At 45.7% G+C, this 16507-nt stretch overlaps 1 protein-coding gene across 5 annotated transcripts in view; it reads right to left on the bottom strand.

Moving 5' to 3' along the window:
• Positions 1–1032: 1032 nt before the first annotated feature.
• DRP2 (dystrophin related protein 2) overlaps positions 1033–16507 on the bottom strand; it is a 41384-nt gene continuing 25909 nt past the window's right edge. For 3 of the 5 annotated variants that reach the window (XM_029930813.1, XM_029930814.1, XM_029930817.1), the window contains 12 exons: positions 16050–16251; positions 15741–15826; positions 13926–14083; positions 13427–13593; positions 11765–11876; positions 10488–10624; positions 10116–10181; positions 9806–9871; positions 8821–8964; positions 6990–7227; positions 5471–5591; positions 1033–5151 (listed from right to left, as the gene is read on the bottom strand). In XM_029930813.1, the coding sequence (XP_029786673.1) occupies positions 5027–5151; positions 5471–5591; positions 6990–7227; positions 8821–8964; positions 9806–9871; positions 10116–10181; positions 10488–10624; positions 11765–11876; positions 13427–13593; positions 13926–14083; positions 15741–15826; positions 16050–16251 (1622 nt within the window). In that variant the 3' untranslated portion in view covers positions 1033–5026. The remainder of the gene's footprint in view (positions 5152–5470; positions 5592–6989; positions 7228–8820; positions 8965–9805; positions 9872–10115; positions 10182–10487; positions 10625–11764; positions 11877–13426; positions 13594–13925; positions 14084–15740; positions 15827–16049; positions 16252–16507) is intronic. The other 2 variants (XM_029930815.1, XM_029930816.1) reach the window with 2 other exon arrangements.

The raw sequence follows: 16507 nt of genomic DNA, 5'->3' as shown, positions 1-16507 counted from the left end.
CAGAGTGCAAGTGGGGGAGGGGCAGAGGGAGAGGGACACACAAAATTTGAAACAGGCTCCAGGCTCTGAGCTGTCAGCAGAGAGCCCAGTGTGGGGCTCGAACTCCTGAGTAGCGAGACCATGACCTGAACTGAAGTTGGATGCCCAACAGACTGAGTCACCCAGGAACCCCATTTACCTATTTATTTTTTAAATATGGCTGTTAGAAAATTTGTATATGTGGTTCACATTATATTTCTATTGCACAGTGGTATTATAGATTGGTGAGAAAAGAAAACAGTGATGGGGAAAAGGGACTCCCAGGGTTTTATATTGGCAGAAAAGTAGCATTACAAAGAAAAAAACACTACTTCCATAGTTTCATCACCACAGTTGCAGGGACATTTTAACACTCCAAAAAATTATATACCCATAATAAAAGAGAGGCCTTTAAACTGAGTAAATATAACTTTATGGAAACTCACTGCATTTTTCTGATTTTTTCGCCTCGCTTTAGGCTGGTGAACACCCCCTCAGATTGATGAGGGTGGTTATTCAAGAACCACTGCTATAGGGGCGCCTGGGTGGCTCAGTCAGTTAAGCCTCTGACTTCAGCTCAGGTCAGATCTTACGTTCGTGGGTTCGAGCCCCACATTAGGCTCTGTGCTGACAGCCCAGAGCCTGGAGCCTGCTTCTGGTTCTGTGTCTCCTTCTCTCTCTGCCCCTCCCCTTCTCATGTTCTGTCTGTCTCTGTATCAAAAATAAGTAAAACATTAAAAAATTAAAAAAAAATAAGAACCATTGCTATAGACAGCTCACGCCCCATGAGGGGATAACTGGCTAATCTTGGGACCTCGAGAGGCAACCAGTCCATGTAACAATATTGGAGGGGGCTAGTGCAGGTGAGTTGATTTTTCTTTTGTCAACAGGTGTTGAACTCATCTGGTAGCCCATGTTTTGCAGTATCCCTTGGCTTCTTGGCCTACCCTCTCTTCCTACATCCAAATAAGGGAAGGATGTGGATCACCAGAGTCAGAGTATAACGAGAAGAACCAAGGTAAACAAATACAAATTTATTTTTTTCAAAGCAGAATTAAAGGGAAGGGGGAAAAGCACCACAGTGAGTGGCAAAGTTAACCAATTTGTTCCCAGCCCCACCTGCTTTGTTCCAAGTTTTCTAGACCTGTGTGCCACCCTAGCCACCTCACCCCTGCCCTGGATCCCTTCCCCAACTTCCATTCCTGATACCAGTTCTTGTAGCCAGAAAACAGCATAGCAGGCTTCACTCTGGCCTCAATACTGCCCTGGGCACAGAAGGACATTCAGCAGGCCCCCCCCCCACACCTCCCCCCCACAGCAGCTGTGGGATGAGATGGGAGCTGGGCGTTGACTCCTGGCCTTGAGCCTTTCCCTCTCCTATAGGCCATTGGTGTTAAAAGAGTAAGAAGGAGCTGAAGTATTCCTTTGTTCCCAGGGCCAATCTTTGGCAGGGAGGCCCAGAGATAGAGATGCCCAGATGAGCAGCTCAATCTCCACAGCTCTGGGAGCAGGGCCCCCCAGGTTCTCTCCTAGGACTGTTCGCCTCAAGGCAGCTTACTTTCTTGACTAGCTGTCACTTATGTCAACTAAACTTTCATGAGATTCTTGGCCTGAAATGGTCTCAGAGGCCACACGTTGGCCATTGAGAATGTGTGTTCCAGGAATTTTCTAGCATAAAGCTGGACATGGAGCCCAGAAGCCAAACACACACCTCTGGCAGCATGGGTAGTCCTTAAAATTAACCTGGAGGGAAAACATCTATCTTCCAGCACTGGCCTCTGCCTGACCTCAGGGTTTCTCATTACCGTGGTCTGCCAGCCCAGTTCCTGAAGCACGGGAAACTCAAACAGGTTTCTCTACCAGAAAATATTTTCAAAGTTCAGGCCTTGAGAGAAATGGGCACTTGAGAGCCTTGATTTCAGCCTTGCCATTCTGGAGGGAAGGGCATGTGTCCTCCTGGGTAAGGCCCTTCTTAGGGTACCATCCAGCAAACAGCTTTATGTTCTGCAGCCAGTCAGCCTTTTCTAACAAGTTCCCAGTCAACACGACCCCACTCTGCTCTCACTTTGAGCAGAGGCACCCTCATAACCGCTTTTTGGCTCTTTCGGATCCTGTCAAGAATAAATCACCTACCAATCCTAACTGTTCCCTGATACTATTTGACAACAACCCCAGCAAACAATCATGTTCCTTCTCACTGATGCTAATCTCACAAGTCAGAGGCTTTCTTTAAGCTACCTACCCAGAAAACTCCCTTCACCACTCCTCCAGTACAGGGCCATAAATTATGCAGCATCACAAAAAAAAGATACCTCTAAGAGACACGATACATGACAGATGCTTAACAACATACAACACATCTCAGTAAATCTCTCCCTAGTTCGGATTCATGGTGCCCAAGAATCCATTTACTTCACTGCAGGCATACTGCCCACACATGCTGCAGTGACTGTCACTGGACCCTTGAGTGATACACTCACCTCAAGCATTAAGGTACTCACAGGACCACACACGAAGGGTCAGTGACCCCATTAGTGAGAATTCAACTCCTAACCTGCTGCTTCGGCCCACCTACAGCATAAATCCTACATAGCAAGATCTACATCTTCTCTACCATGCCTAGCCCACTGCCATTGCCACAGGCCCTCAGCAGCCCAAGATCTCTTGGTTGAGGCGGGAGTTATGGGAAGGATTTACTAGGACTCTCCTGGTCAAAGACTGTTTTATAACATCTGCCCTCCTAAGCTTTAGGCAGGATATGCCTCAAAGACCCTGTGCTCCCTGATCTATAGCAAATGTCTTCTCCCCCCTTCCTGCCTACAAACTATGCCCCTACAAATACAGCCCCCTCCCCATGGACAGATGCCCACACTCTGTGTTTGTTGCCCACCTACAACTTGTTCACTGTACATCCAGATACTCAGGCCTCCCATCCAGAGACCTCATGGGCACTAAGGCACATGTGGTTAGGTCTGATACCCTGGACCTGTGGCTTAGTGCTCCCTGGAAATTCTATAAAGAAGTAATCCTAGGCTTCTGGACCCAAGCTGCTGCCCTCTCTCCCATGCAGCAGATAAATCTAACTTCCCAGAAGTTCTACCCACTGGCCCACTGCTTGATTATAACAGAGCACCCCAACTATCTCACACCCTCCTGACCTTGGTGGCAATTGCTCTTTCTTTGAGTCCCTGAGCCAAACTTAGGACCTAGAAGGCGCTGACGGGTATTCTCTGTGCAAAGCCTGGCAAAGGCCAAAAAAGGCCTATCTGTTCCTTCTTATCTGCATGGGATGAGTAGAGCTTGCATTTGCTCTATTTTGGCACGGAACCATTGTTTATGGGAGCTCAGGAAAATTAATCCAAGGCCCAGGTCTCAAGAGAATGAGATTTGGAATGCATGAAGAGAATATATTGACTCTTCCTGTTAGATTCCACCGTGGCCATAGGCTTCTGTTGGCTTTGGTCTTAAAGACAGCTCACCCCAGACATGAATGGAGAGACATCCTAGGGGGAGCAGCCACGATGCATCTGTTGGTCCAACCAGAGGCTGGGGCTAACAAACAGCAAGGCAGAACATTAATACTTTGAGAGGTATTAGAATTTAATGTGTGAGTGAGGCCAGGGAAGTACTGATGTACAGTAGATATGCAGGATAGATATATACGTATATAAACTTAGGCAAATTAAGTCAGTTGCGGGGCTCTAGGTTATAAAGCTCTTTTTGACAGAAAGCTGCCTAAGTGGGCTCTGATTCTGTTCAAATTTTCCAAGCCCACCCCCACCTCCTGCTATATTTGAACAGTTTCTGATAAAGGGATTATGGTATATGTAGCCTAGGAAGAGTTAATTTCCTTTGAGGATTGGGTTCACCTTCCAGAGTTAGAAAGAACAGTTTTATGCAAAGGAAAGCCTTGTTGCTGTTTGGGTGGAAAGTGGTCAGCTTCCTGATGTGTGGTTAGTGGCTGCTAGGAAGGGGCCACTATTTAGGGTTGCCACTTGCACCTGCCTTATGATTAGCTGGGGACAGTCAAGTCACTTCATCTGATTAAACCTAAAAGAAAGAAAGGTCACAACCTCCAAGAGTGTTGGGCAGTCATACTCCTCCAGGTGGCTTTCCCCTTCCTCACCCAAGGAGAGCAAGATTCCCTTGCTGAACAAGCTGCTGCCTCTACCCAGGGCTGTGAGGGTGGACCCAGAAGCGCCAAGGGTAGCTTCAGCTGATTGCCTAGAGTTACTCAGCTGGTGTCTCAGGATGCTGAGGCCTTCAGGATAGAGGATGATTAGGGGGGAAAAAATCAAAGCCCATAAGTATTTCTTTAATATTTCCAAATGTAAGGTGTAAGTAGGAATCAGAATGAATTGTTCCCCTCTCCCATTGAGGAAAGTCTGCCAGGGCCTGAGGCAGAAGGAGCTGCAGATATTCAAGGGGGAAACAACATCTAGGTAGCATCAGGATGGCTAGAGATATGCCATTAAACTATAGTATGCCATATACTGCCCAGGCATTTTCAGCATCACTTTTTTGGGGGAGGGGATCTCAGGGATATTCTTTTGCGTCCCTGAGCTGGGCCAGAGAGTAGAGCTAACTCCTTTGGATTCATAATGCTGGAACCCTGTGGTCAGTAGGGTTCCTTATCTCCATAATTCCATTGAGCAGGGAAAGGGGCTGATGGGTACTACTTAGCTCTGCAAGGCAGCTTCTCTGTCCCCAAATGAATGGCTTCCAAGTGCCATTTGCCTGGACTGCAACAGACATACTTAAGGGACTGATCTCAAACTTGAGGATTAAAGGGCACATTTCTATAATTGGAGGAATCATGACTCTCCCTCCCCCAACCCTCATGCATCCACTTCACATATCAGTGGATCCCTGCTGCTGACCAGAGCCCAAATAACTGGTTTAGGAATGTGGGCCTGGTAGGGACTGGAAAGGTTGGGTGAAGGCTAAAGGAAGACTTTGACGAGAACCAGGAGAAGACTGTGGATTATAGGATGGGGATCCGGCTACATCAAGAGGCCAGCAGGGTGTTGGCAGTCACATCAGAGCTTCGCACATTGGGGAAGGCATGGCGGAGCTTCTCCATGATGTCCTCCAAGCATAGGCTGACATCTTGGCTCTTTGACCCCACATCATCTATGTTGGAAAAGAGAGATTTGGGAAGACAACTAGAGATTTCTTGCTGAGGCCAAGGGGCTGAGGCAGGATGCTGTCAAGTGAAGAACAAACCCACAGCATTTGCGTCATCCCAGCACAACGTATAGTACATAGGAGATACTCAATACACATGTGTAGAATAAGCAAATGAATATACCCATCAATAAGCCAATCATCCCTGATGCTAAGCTCAAAGCCATGGGGAAAAACCAGTCCCAGCCGTAGCAGAGCCTCAGGCAGGTCTGGGCAGGATGAAGCCATGGCAGGAAGGGGCTGGGAGGGGCTTGGGGGAACTTACCTGCCACCTCAGTATCTGGAGTAGTCTGTCCTTTCTCCTGGGGATGACTGCTTTCTGACTGCTGTGGAGAAGAAGCTAGGGACGAGCCTGCAGAGCCATTGCCATCTGATTCAGTGGGTGGCTAGCAAGAGGTAAGGCATGACTTAAATGGCTTTGCTTTACTGACCTTACTTTAACAGACTCCTGAGCTTTGAAGGGGTTTTAGAGACCTCATGCCCATCCCTTGACCCTTGGACTTTAAGAAGTTTTTAGTGGTGCCCCAAACAGTGACTCTCTCTTTTAAGAAACTTCTTAGAATATCTAGTTACCAGTTACCTACTTCCTTCAACAACATGTGTCAAAGGCTCCCAGTTTGTACAAGGATGGTCTTGCACCTAAAGGTCTCTTGCGGTCATCTTGGCTATAATTAAGTTTTTAAAAACCTAATTCTCTCTGAAAATATAGAGCTGTACACCTGATCCTCTGTTTATGATATAATATCCTATATTAAGACCCCAGGAATTCATCTAGAGGCTATCCCTTGGAGGATCCGGGGAAGAGGCATCAGGTGGTATTACTTGGTACATATAGTGACAATACAGTTGACCCCTGAACAGTGTAGGGGTTATGGCACTGAACTCTCCTCTGTGTAGTTAAAAATCCAAATATAATTTTGAACACCCCCGAAACCTAATTCCTAATATCCTACTGTTAACCAGAAGCCTTACTGATAAGACAAACAGTAAACTGTTAATATATGTTACATGTATTATATATTACATTCTCACAATAAAGTCAGCTAAAGAAAAGAAAATGTTACTAAGGAAATCATAAGGGAGGGAGCATTCACTTACTGTACTGTAAAAAAAATCCACATATAAGTGGAGCCACATAGCTCAAACCTGTGTTGTCAGCTGTGATGGGTAACATTTATAAAGTATTTACGATATTCCTGGCATCATGCTAAATTCTTTAAATTTATTGTTTCATTATGTGTTCACATTTCCATGAAGTTATATTATTATCCCTGCTTTACAGATGGGGGAACTGGGGATAAGTGAGGCTAAGTCACTATCTTAACACCCAACTGGCACTGATTGGCAGAGTCACATTCAAACCCTGGGCTGACTCCATAGCTTCACTATATCACATATACTACTTTTCAAGGAGGAAAGGGACAAATAGTAACAGAGAGCTCCCTTCCCAGCAAAACTCTTTTCTTGCCCAGCATGCTCAAACCTGCTTCTTTTTAGAAAACGTCATGGTAGCAAAATCAAGGTTTTGGATGGTTCTTTGATCTTTGTTCTTTCAATACCAGATTCAAATGGGTTGTTGGGAAAGTGAGCACCCAGAACTGGATGAGCAGTGGGACATACCACCCCTTCCTTCTCTCAACTTCCCTAATTGTCAGCCCAGTTCTCTTCAGAAAGTCATCCAATAGCCACTCCCAAGGAGCTCTTTCTTTCCTTCCTTTTGCTGTGCTGTCCAGCTTCCCACCCCTCGGGTGCTGCTCTGGCCCTTCCCTCAGCTCCAGCCTCACCTGCAGGAGCAGCTCCCTTAAGCGCTGTAGTTGAGACTCTAGCTGCTTGTTGTGGTCCTCAAGGATCTGCATGCGTGTCTCCAGGCGGCTCTTGTGCTGGCGAAGGATCCGGGCCTCGGCCAGAAGTTCCTCGTTGCGGTGGTCCTGTGCTACCTCGGCAGAGCCCTCAGCCAGTGTAGGGGCCTCGGCAGCCTCATCATGCTGCCACTTCAGGCGCCTCAGTTCTCCCTGGAGAATCCTGCCAAGGACAGTGGAGCCAAGACCTATGGCCCTAACAAAGTATTGACTGTCCAGACCCCAGATGTCCCCTCATACCTTGGTGTGAGCAACCCCTTTGCCTTCATACCCCCATCCCTATCCTAGTTGTGTTCTTGCTTGAATGGCCATATCCATTTCTTCTGCAGCACATATGTCATTTACTCTGCCATCCTTGGGCCTTGCAGCAGAGACAGCTGACGTTTAATATAACAAATGTCTCAGGGCTTTGATATGCTGTTTCAGGGATTAATTCTGACCTTAAAATCAGGCAGAAACACAGTCTGCAAATAAATGAGGCATTTCTAAAGCCACTGACTCACCTACTCCATTTTTAGATTTTTAGATTAGAGTGGAAGATGTAAACAAAAGACTACCCAACTTGCTTCTTCTCTCCACTACCCGCCTCTTTGGCCCACTTTGAACACCCATGTTGAGTCATCAAGAAACAGGTTCCAAAGAGATGGTCTACTTTGGGGGACATTACTTTTGCAACAGAACCATTCCCTCACCAATGTTTTCCAGGGCCAGACCACTGCTGATCTAATGCAGTGCTTCTCTAACTATCTGTAGCAGAATTCTGGGACAGGGTTCAGGAGGGTTTTCAATCAATGTGGACCAATAAGTGGCCCAAATGTGTATGGCTAGTATACAGTTCATGCCACACATGACATTGCCACACAAGTTCAAAAACACTCAATTGGGTCTATACCTTTTTCAATGAAAAGTCCACTAATTAGGTGCTCGGATGATATGGCAATGTCAAATTGCTATAAAAGTTTCTAAAAGCTTATTCTCTACTTATCTTGTCTTGAACCAATAATGAAGATTTGGCAGACCAGCCCTGTTCTGAGGCCTTGCCACTCCATGTACTCTGATGGGCATTCTCCCCTCCCTGGGAACTGGTTAAAAATGAAGCAATCAGGCCCCACCCCAGACCTAAGAATTAAAATATGCATTTTAGGCAGTGCCCCAAGTAACCTGTATGCACACTTATGTTTGAGAAGCACTTATCTGAGGAATATTTTGGGTTCTACTGAATGCTTCCAAAGTGGCTTGGACCCTCCTCAGGACCCTACTGCCACTTGTACTTTATGAACATCAGTGTCATCCTTGTAATTTTCATCTTCCCTCTGCCTGTCCTCAAACACTCCATGCACTGCTGCTCTCCTCTTGTTTTATTACTTTCAGTAAGTGAAAGTACCTCTTTCCATTTCCAACATGGAAAGAATGTGTTTGCATTCTCTCTGCTTGCATCTACTGGCTACTTGAAAAATATTTGGGTTGAGTTCAAACGATTAAACTAATTATTAGAATAGCTAGCATTTACTGAACCCTTATGATAAGCCAGGTACTGGCTAACACATTTATATGCCTGATTTCCTTTGAAATTCACAAGTGACCCTAGGAGGTAGATACTATTATCATCACCCCTATTTTACTGATGAGGAAATGGAGGATCACAGAATATGAGTAACTCATTCAAGGCCACATAGCTAGGATGTGGAAGTGTCAAGACTCGAATTCAAGCCATTTGACTCTCAAAACCACATAGATCTGTCATCACCACACCCACCGGTTCTCATCCTCTAAGTGGGCCAGGATCTTCTCTAGCTCCCCCTTGCTTTCTGTGCCCAGGCTGCATGGAACCTGCTGTCCAAAGGCTGGCTCTCGGTCTGTAATGGGGCTGGAGTGCCGCAGCAGGTACTGGTCCTCATCTCTGCATGGGTGTGGGGAGAGTAAAGGAGGTGGCCAGGCATTGAACCAAGAAACATCTCAGGGCATGAGTTCTCAGCTTCCAGCTCAGGCCTCAAGAGACATATGCGGAAAGATTCACTTACACGTCACGTAGAGAGGGAAGGCTATATATTCATGTTTAAGAGGGATGGAAGTGTTTAAAGGTGGCAGAGGTCATGGTTGAGGGTATAGAAGAGAGGGTTTGCAGGATGCTGGGGCTTCTGGGCTCTACCTAAAGCCCCCTGGGAAACAATGAGGAAATCACTTCCCATTCTGTGCTGTTCCCTGACCACATCCTTCTTTGCTTCCTCACCGGCCCAGGGGCTCACTGCCTGTCTTAAGTCCCAATCAGGGCCAGCTTGATCCATTGGCCAGTAGTTCCTAGGCCCCCTGAGCATGCCAGGAATCTCCCTAGGAATAAGGGGCCACTTCACTGAGCTATAGTACCAGGGAATTTCTCTGTTCACACTTCAGTCAAGTCCCTGATGTTTCCCCAGGGTGTGGCACTAGATGGGGCTTCAGCATCTCGAGCAAAGGATAATGACTCATTTCTGCAACTTTAAAAGAGGTCATATTCTTCTTTCAAAACTAGGCATTAAGGATGGGAGCTTACAAGAGGAAGGGACCTGAGCAGATGGCAGCTCAATTGATAGAGGGCTTCTATTACTAAATACTGTGCCCAGAAAGCAGCTTTCCTTCCTTGGGGCTTCTAGTACCCTATCCACCATACTCCCCCCACCCTTCAGGATACATCCTTCCCAAATGGTGGCAGAGGGATCTCAAAGAGAATTATTCCTGGAAAATAAGCAGCTGTGAAAACTTACATGCTGTCTTCTGGGGACAGGCTGTCATTAAAGAAGGAACAATTTTGACTTTCCATCTCAGCAAGCCTGGGAAGGAAGAAAGAGCAAGAATAGAAGGGAAAGCAGGATGTGGGGTCTGCTTTCATCTCAAGGACTCTAATACCACAATATAGGATCATTAGCTTTGATGGCTGCCCCAATCACCCTCACTGACTGCCACATACCCCACTGTGCACATCCCTCTGGTCTTGGCTCCATTCCCTTTGCCTTGACTGAAATACCCATCCCTCTTAGACTCTTGAAAACCTCCCTCCCCCAGACCTGGTGGTACCTGCTGGCAAAATGCTCAATGCGGGAGTGTGTGTCAGCGTGTGGCAACATCGGGGAAGAAGCCAGCCTAGAAGAAAGCAGCAGACTCAGATGGCCAAAGAATGGGTAGCTGAGCAGTCTGTTACCTCATCACAACCATCCCCACCCCTACCACCAAATTAGGGAGATGGGCAAGAGTTGATAGGAATGGGATACAGAGCTGGATTGTAATCTACTTCTCAGGCCAGATTCCTGTCAGGCCCAAGCTGAACTTCCTTGTTACTAGACAGGTTTGCCTTGGAACATTCCTCTAGTCCACGTGGGACTCGGCCCCTGCACAGCGCATCCCCAGCCCAGCAAGGCCCGCAGTCCGTGCTCAGCCCCTGGTACTTACGTCTCACTGTAGTCAGCCTCCAGCACTGATTGCACAGGCAGATAACCTCGCTGAGGGTGTTTGCTGAAATAATGCTTTGAGCGGAATTTGTTCTTTAAGGTGGTGGCAAAGTCTCTCATGTTCTCACTGGATGTGGTCTAGGGGGAGACAGGGCAGAGGGACTCAACCTAATGGCTTCAGGATGCTGGGGAGGTGCTCCCCCAGAGCAGGAAACATGACTGGTAATCTACTCCTATCCATGCCTGCCATGCCCCACTCCCAGAAAATGTCGAGAAGTGTACAATGCCAAAATGTGAACACTAGTTGCCTCTGGGAAGTTGGACTAGAGAAGTGGGGCAAGGCTAAGGAGAGAGGAGAACTTTTGTTTTATTCTTTATATACCTCTATATTATAATCTTTTACAGTAAGTATATATTTGTTAATGCAGGAGGTAGGGCATTCTCAGCCTCTCATATCCAGCCAGTTTTCCATGCATTATTTTTATAAAGTGTATTTTCTAGTGATAATCAAATAAAAATAAAGGGCAAGGTCCCTGCTCCCACTGAATCAGACATGTTTTTGTGCCAACAGAATATGGAGAAGAGACAACGACTTGGAAGTATGGATTATGGGGAAACAGGTTCAAAGATGGGGTGGTAGGGTGGGAGAGAGCAGTGGGGGGAGCTGGCAATATACTTGGTACTTTGTGAGTATCTGTGGGGCAGAAAAAGATAAAGGGGTTTGGGGAGTAGAGTTAGCTCAGGGAGCTAAACACGAAGCTGTGGGTCCTGAACACAGCAGAGGAGAAATTCTGAGTGGAGTTTGGGAATGCTGACAAACCTGGACCCAGTTCACTATGAGGGGCACAGTTTCCAATGAAAACCAGATGGAATTTGGGGACCCAGGTAAAGCACATACCCTTTTTAACCTCCAAGAGACCGAATAATTTGAGCCCAAACTTTGGTATTGACTAGAAGGTATGGAAGTGATGACAAAGTAGCAGGTAAAGACAAGGTGACAGAGCAATGCAGGAAGCTAGTTAGGAAAAATTTAAGTGAGCAATGGAAGGAAGTCTAGTTGTCTAGAACTTCCTTGCTCTCTAATTTTTCCTGAAACTTTCTCTGCAGAAAAATAATGAATGCCTTTTTTGAGAGAGAGACAGAAACAGAGATAGAGAAACAGAGAGAGTGCGAGTGTGTGAGAGGTAGAATATAGTTAGTCCATGCTTGGCAAAATGGATCGAGGGCCTAGAACCTGAGAACGGCCTCTCCCTCCTACAGGGCCTGGGGGTTCCATACCGGGGTATAATACTCCATGATGGGGTAGTGCAGCTTGTTGCCTTTGCTGGCCCTGCCTGTTAAGAAGCAGGTCTGGCAGATGTCCACATTAAATTGTTTCAGACTCCGGTACCTTGGGGAGACAAGAGGTGGTAGAACAGAGAAGATCCAATGTACCTGTTTCGCTAACAGGTGACTTCCCTGTTTCTTTAACATCCAAATATACACACATACATTAGAAGGGGGCGGGACATGGAGTCATAATGTGCTCAACCTCCTATATATAACAGTGGCTTCATCCTCACTAGATGACTAGCCTTATTCTAAAGACCAGAAACCTCCATGAAATTACATGCTCAGACTCCTAGGAAGTGTGGGGAATAGCAATGCCTCACCATCTTTTTTAAAAGGGTGGCAGTGGGCAAGGGTAAAGAGCTCATGATGTCAAAAAAGCTTTCTAAACAAAAATGGCCCCAAAGGGTCCAGTCTAACAGGTACCACTGCCTACATTGGAGAACTTACACTTCCAATACAAAGGCCACTTATTCTGTCAGCCTTGGGCAAGTTGACTAAGTTATTTCCAAAACTTGTTTATAAAAATACTCTATTTTTACTAAATATTGACTAGCCCATCAGATCCAGGTCCAAAACCTGGCTGAACTCCCCAGACCAGACCTAACTACAGAATGGTGAAACGCCTGGACTTAGAGAAGTCAAGAGGATCCAAAGTCCAGTCCTGGATCTACACTAACCAACTTTGTGAACCTGGGCAAGTCACATTCCACGCCTGTGCCTCATTTGCTTATAAAAAGGACAGTTGTAAAGAGAGTGCCTTAGTGCTTTACAAAGTTTTAAAATTGAGCATTTTATGATGAAAGTCATATTCAGGATAGTCAGAGGAGGAGGAGCATGTAACCAGGGAAACTTCAAATGTATTGCAAGAAGGCCTTCTTTCCTAAGCTTGGTGGTAGATGTTAAAATTTCAGGGATTTTCCAAGCCAGTTGTTAGATACAACCATTATAAAAATTACATAAACGCACAATTAAGTAAGTGACATTAAAAACAAAGGTAACAAATACCAAGAACCTATCACCTCCTAATTGTTTTTCTATTATCTAAGTACTTCAGGTTTTTTAAGTCTGTCATCTCCGCTATAAATTGTATACAACCCCGTATTTCTTCTCAACCCTTTGTGGGTAGCTAGACATCAGCCACAGTAGGAGTATTTACATCATGGAAATTAGCAAATACTATACATCAGGTTTTGGTTTTGGTCTGTTTGCTTTGCTTTCTGGGGAGTCAGTTGTGAACCATTTGCTTGCATACCAGGTGGTACAGAGGTGTTCTTATATGTCTATTTAATATTCCCTGGGAGACAATGAACAACTACTTCCCTTCCTGTGCTGTTTCGCCATCCCACCCTCTCATTTTTCTATACATTTTTGTTGGTTTGGAATACTTCATAATATAAACTAAAAGAAAAGAAAATATTTCATCATTTCTAATTTTCTAAAAAGTTAAATATTCAGCAGTAGAAAGGATTGCAACAGTATATAACAACATACCACAGATTAGCTGTAAATATGTAATTATGGAACATGTACATTGTTTCATAATTTATGATTTTATATGTAACATGGCCTATTTAACATTATCTTTCCAGCAGGTATTGCTTGCCATACCTAAAGCCCTTGATGGGGCACTGCCTACAGATAGAGCATTTGGTCTGATGCTTCACTTGCTCAGCAATGGTGACCCGATGCAGAACAGCCAGCCACACCATGGACTGGGGCTCCAAGTTGACCCACTCAAGGAACTGTGAAGCTTCAATGACTGGCTTCCCAGTGCTCTAGGGAAACAAGAAGCCTAATGGCAATGAGTGGGGCCCAAACTGCCTTGTCCCTAGAATGGTACCCCTCAGAGGGACAGGAGAACCAGCAAGGCCTGGGTTGGCCTATGGCCTCTTCTACAGAGGTGTCCACCTACTGTCTGGTCCTAGTTGAGCTGGCACCCTCCCCCGTAGGACTCTGGACTTAAAAGCCCAGAGAACCCTCTGCTTTGTTGTTCTGTCTGAAGAAACTCCTTTATATCTGAGTAGTTCAGATCAAAAGCCTCACTCATAGGTATCCCTCCCTTCCTCCCACCTTCCCTCTCATTATCCCTCCCCAGATCCATACTCACAAAACGGAAGCAACTACGGACACTGGGCTCCACGTTGCTGCCCCCAAAGGCTGCCACTTCCCCCAGCTGACGGGGCACCTGAATAGCCTCATGAAGCAGGACACCAAGGTGGCGCTGGTCACACTGGCTGCCTGAGTTGGCTACTTGGCTGAAGAGGTCTGCTGGCCCCACCATAAGTCATGACCAACCCCGATGCAGGAATGGCCAGAAAATGGTGTGAGGAGAAGGAGCAGAAAAGGAATACAGGGAAAGAGTACATAGACTTAGCTAATGACTTTTGAAACTGGAATACCTAAAGGTCCATCCCAGACTTTCTAGAAGCCCATGAGTTCTAAAAAGAGCAATCTCTGAGTTCAGAGAGGAAAAGCAAGACAGATGCAAAGAGATAGAGAACATCAGAAACAGAGAGAGAGAAAGAGAGAGAGAGCGATGAAGACAGAGAGTGGGCTGCATGTCAGATCTGTGCCAGACACAGATATGACACTGCTGGGAAAACAGATGATCAAGAAGCAAGATGAAGGGGTATGGGGTTTAGGTGTGCCTGAACATGAGTCCCCTTCTGTTCACATAGCTCATGTCATCTGACACTACAATAACCTCTCAACTCTCCATACAAATGGGGGGAAAAACATTGACACAGATAATCCATGAAGAGAAGATGATCACCTAATTGACTATGGTCTAACAGAACATAGTCTAATGTGTGCAATAGGCTATGGTACTTATATTAGAACATGGGCTATATTTGCCCTGTGACAACTACTCCCGTCCTACCCCAATCTTAGCAAAGCTCCTTCAGAGGTTCTTGTCTGTCTCATACATCACCTATGGCTTAGAAAATACTCAGAATTGGAAGGCAGATGGCCTGGGTTTTAGTGCTGGCTCCATTACTGACTAGCTTTTAGGACCTTGGGTAAGTCATGAACCTCTCTATGCTACAGTTTCCTCACTTAAAAATTGAGAAGAAATAATTACTGTCCATTCCTTCTCAAAGGAATGTTGGGATAAATAAATAATATCATTGCTATGAACATGCTTTGCTATGTCTCCTTCCCTATAAAGTTTTCCAAGCCACTGTCATCCTCTTCTGTGCTCTGATATAGCACATATTCTTTGCCATTCAGATTATTCTAACTAAAACTTTCAAAAATGCTTTTCTAGTACTTTTGTCTCCTCCTCTGGACTGTCAACAACCTGAGGTAGGGACCATGTCTGATTGAACCTTGTACTCACCACATTTAGCACAGTGGTCAACACACATTAAGCACTTGATAACTAACACTGCTTGCTGCAGAAAAGTACAAAATGCTGTACAGAAGATGGAGGATGGAGAGGAAAGCAAAGGTACAGAGAGGTTAAAAACTACAGAAATGCATACTATTCATCTCCCAGATACTGATGATTATTGTGCCTTGCGCATGCAATCACATGGGACATCTCCAGTAGAATGTGTGACATGGCTTGAGATTCAGATTAGAAGAGGGCTGAGCCTGATGGGCCACAGGAAAATGGCACTAGGAAGTCGGGCCCTTGGATACCCCAGGAAGCCAACTCAGAACTTAGTCAACTAATTACATTAGGTAAGAAGAAGCCAAACCCCTTGGAGTAACACTGGAAATAATAATAGGTCTTAGACCCATCATAGCCTTTGGCTGTAGTGGTTTCTTTGCATTAACCTGGACCACCATTAGAATGTAGCCCAAGTAGTGCTCTGCTGAGTCATAAGACCTACCTTCTACTTATTTTCACCCTTCCTCCTCCCATCACACCTCTCTCTCCACCCAACTCCACTCCAGACTTTGGAGTTGTACTCACACTGCAATTTTTCCTTTACTTCAGTGCCACACAGGCATGCAATGCCGGTCTTAAAGGACAATGCCCGCATCTTTCCACTGCGACCACTAGGTTTAAGAGAAGAGACTGAGAACACGATTATATGTAAAGAGTTAACATCATGGCATTAATTTTCTTGACAGACTTTATCCCAGCAGGGCTCTGTGCCAACCATGCCCCAAGCTGCGCTACGTCCAAGTCCACTGTGGGAGCAACCCCTTCTCACCATGCCCACTTCAGATGTCTCACTTGATTTCAACGTGGAGGCTCCCGGGGCATACAAGCCCTTACCTATCAAAAACATTGAGGAGCCAGTTGAGGCTCATGTCCACACAGAGTGGCACATTGACCAGGATGCCTCTTTCCTCCTCCAGCCGTTCATATAAAGCCGTCAGGCAGTGAATGACCTCCACCACATCCATCACATGCTCACTGGCCTGTAGATCATGCTCCTTGAAGATCTCCAGGGCTGTGGTTAAAGTTACCAGGTCCACTGGAAAGGAAAAGAGACAGAAGGAGAGTGGCCAAAAGTAGAACTCCTAGGACTACATGAAGAGATAATACTACTAGCATCACCAAATTTGACTCAATCTCCAGACCATTCATTTATAAATATGATACAAAGATTGCCCTTCACCAAGATCCTCATCCCAAAGAGGGGGATGGCAGTGAAAGACCCCCTAAATTAACCCAAAACATGTATATACCCATATATTCTTTGGCATCAGTTTCAAGAAGATGGTAGGATA

This window comes from Suricata suricatta, chromosome X (assembly GCF_006229205.1).
Source record: "Suricata suricatta isolate VVHF042 chromosome X, meerkat_22Aug2017_6uvM2_HiC, whole genome shotgun sequence".
Lineage (NCBI taxonomy): Eukaryota > Metazoa > Chordata > Mammalia > Carnivora > Herpestidae > Suricata > Suricata suricatta.
This window is presented reverse-complemented; position numbering and strand designations above follow the sequence as displayed.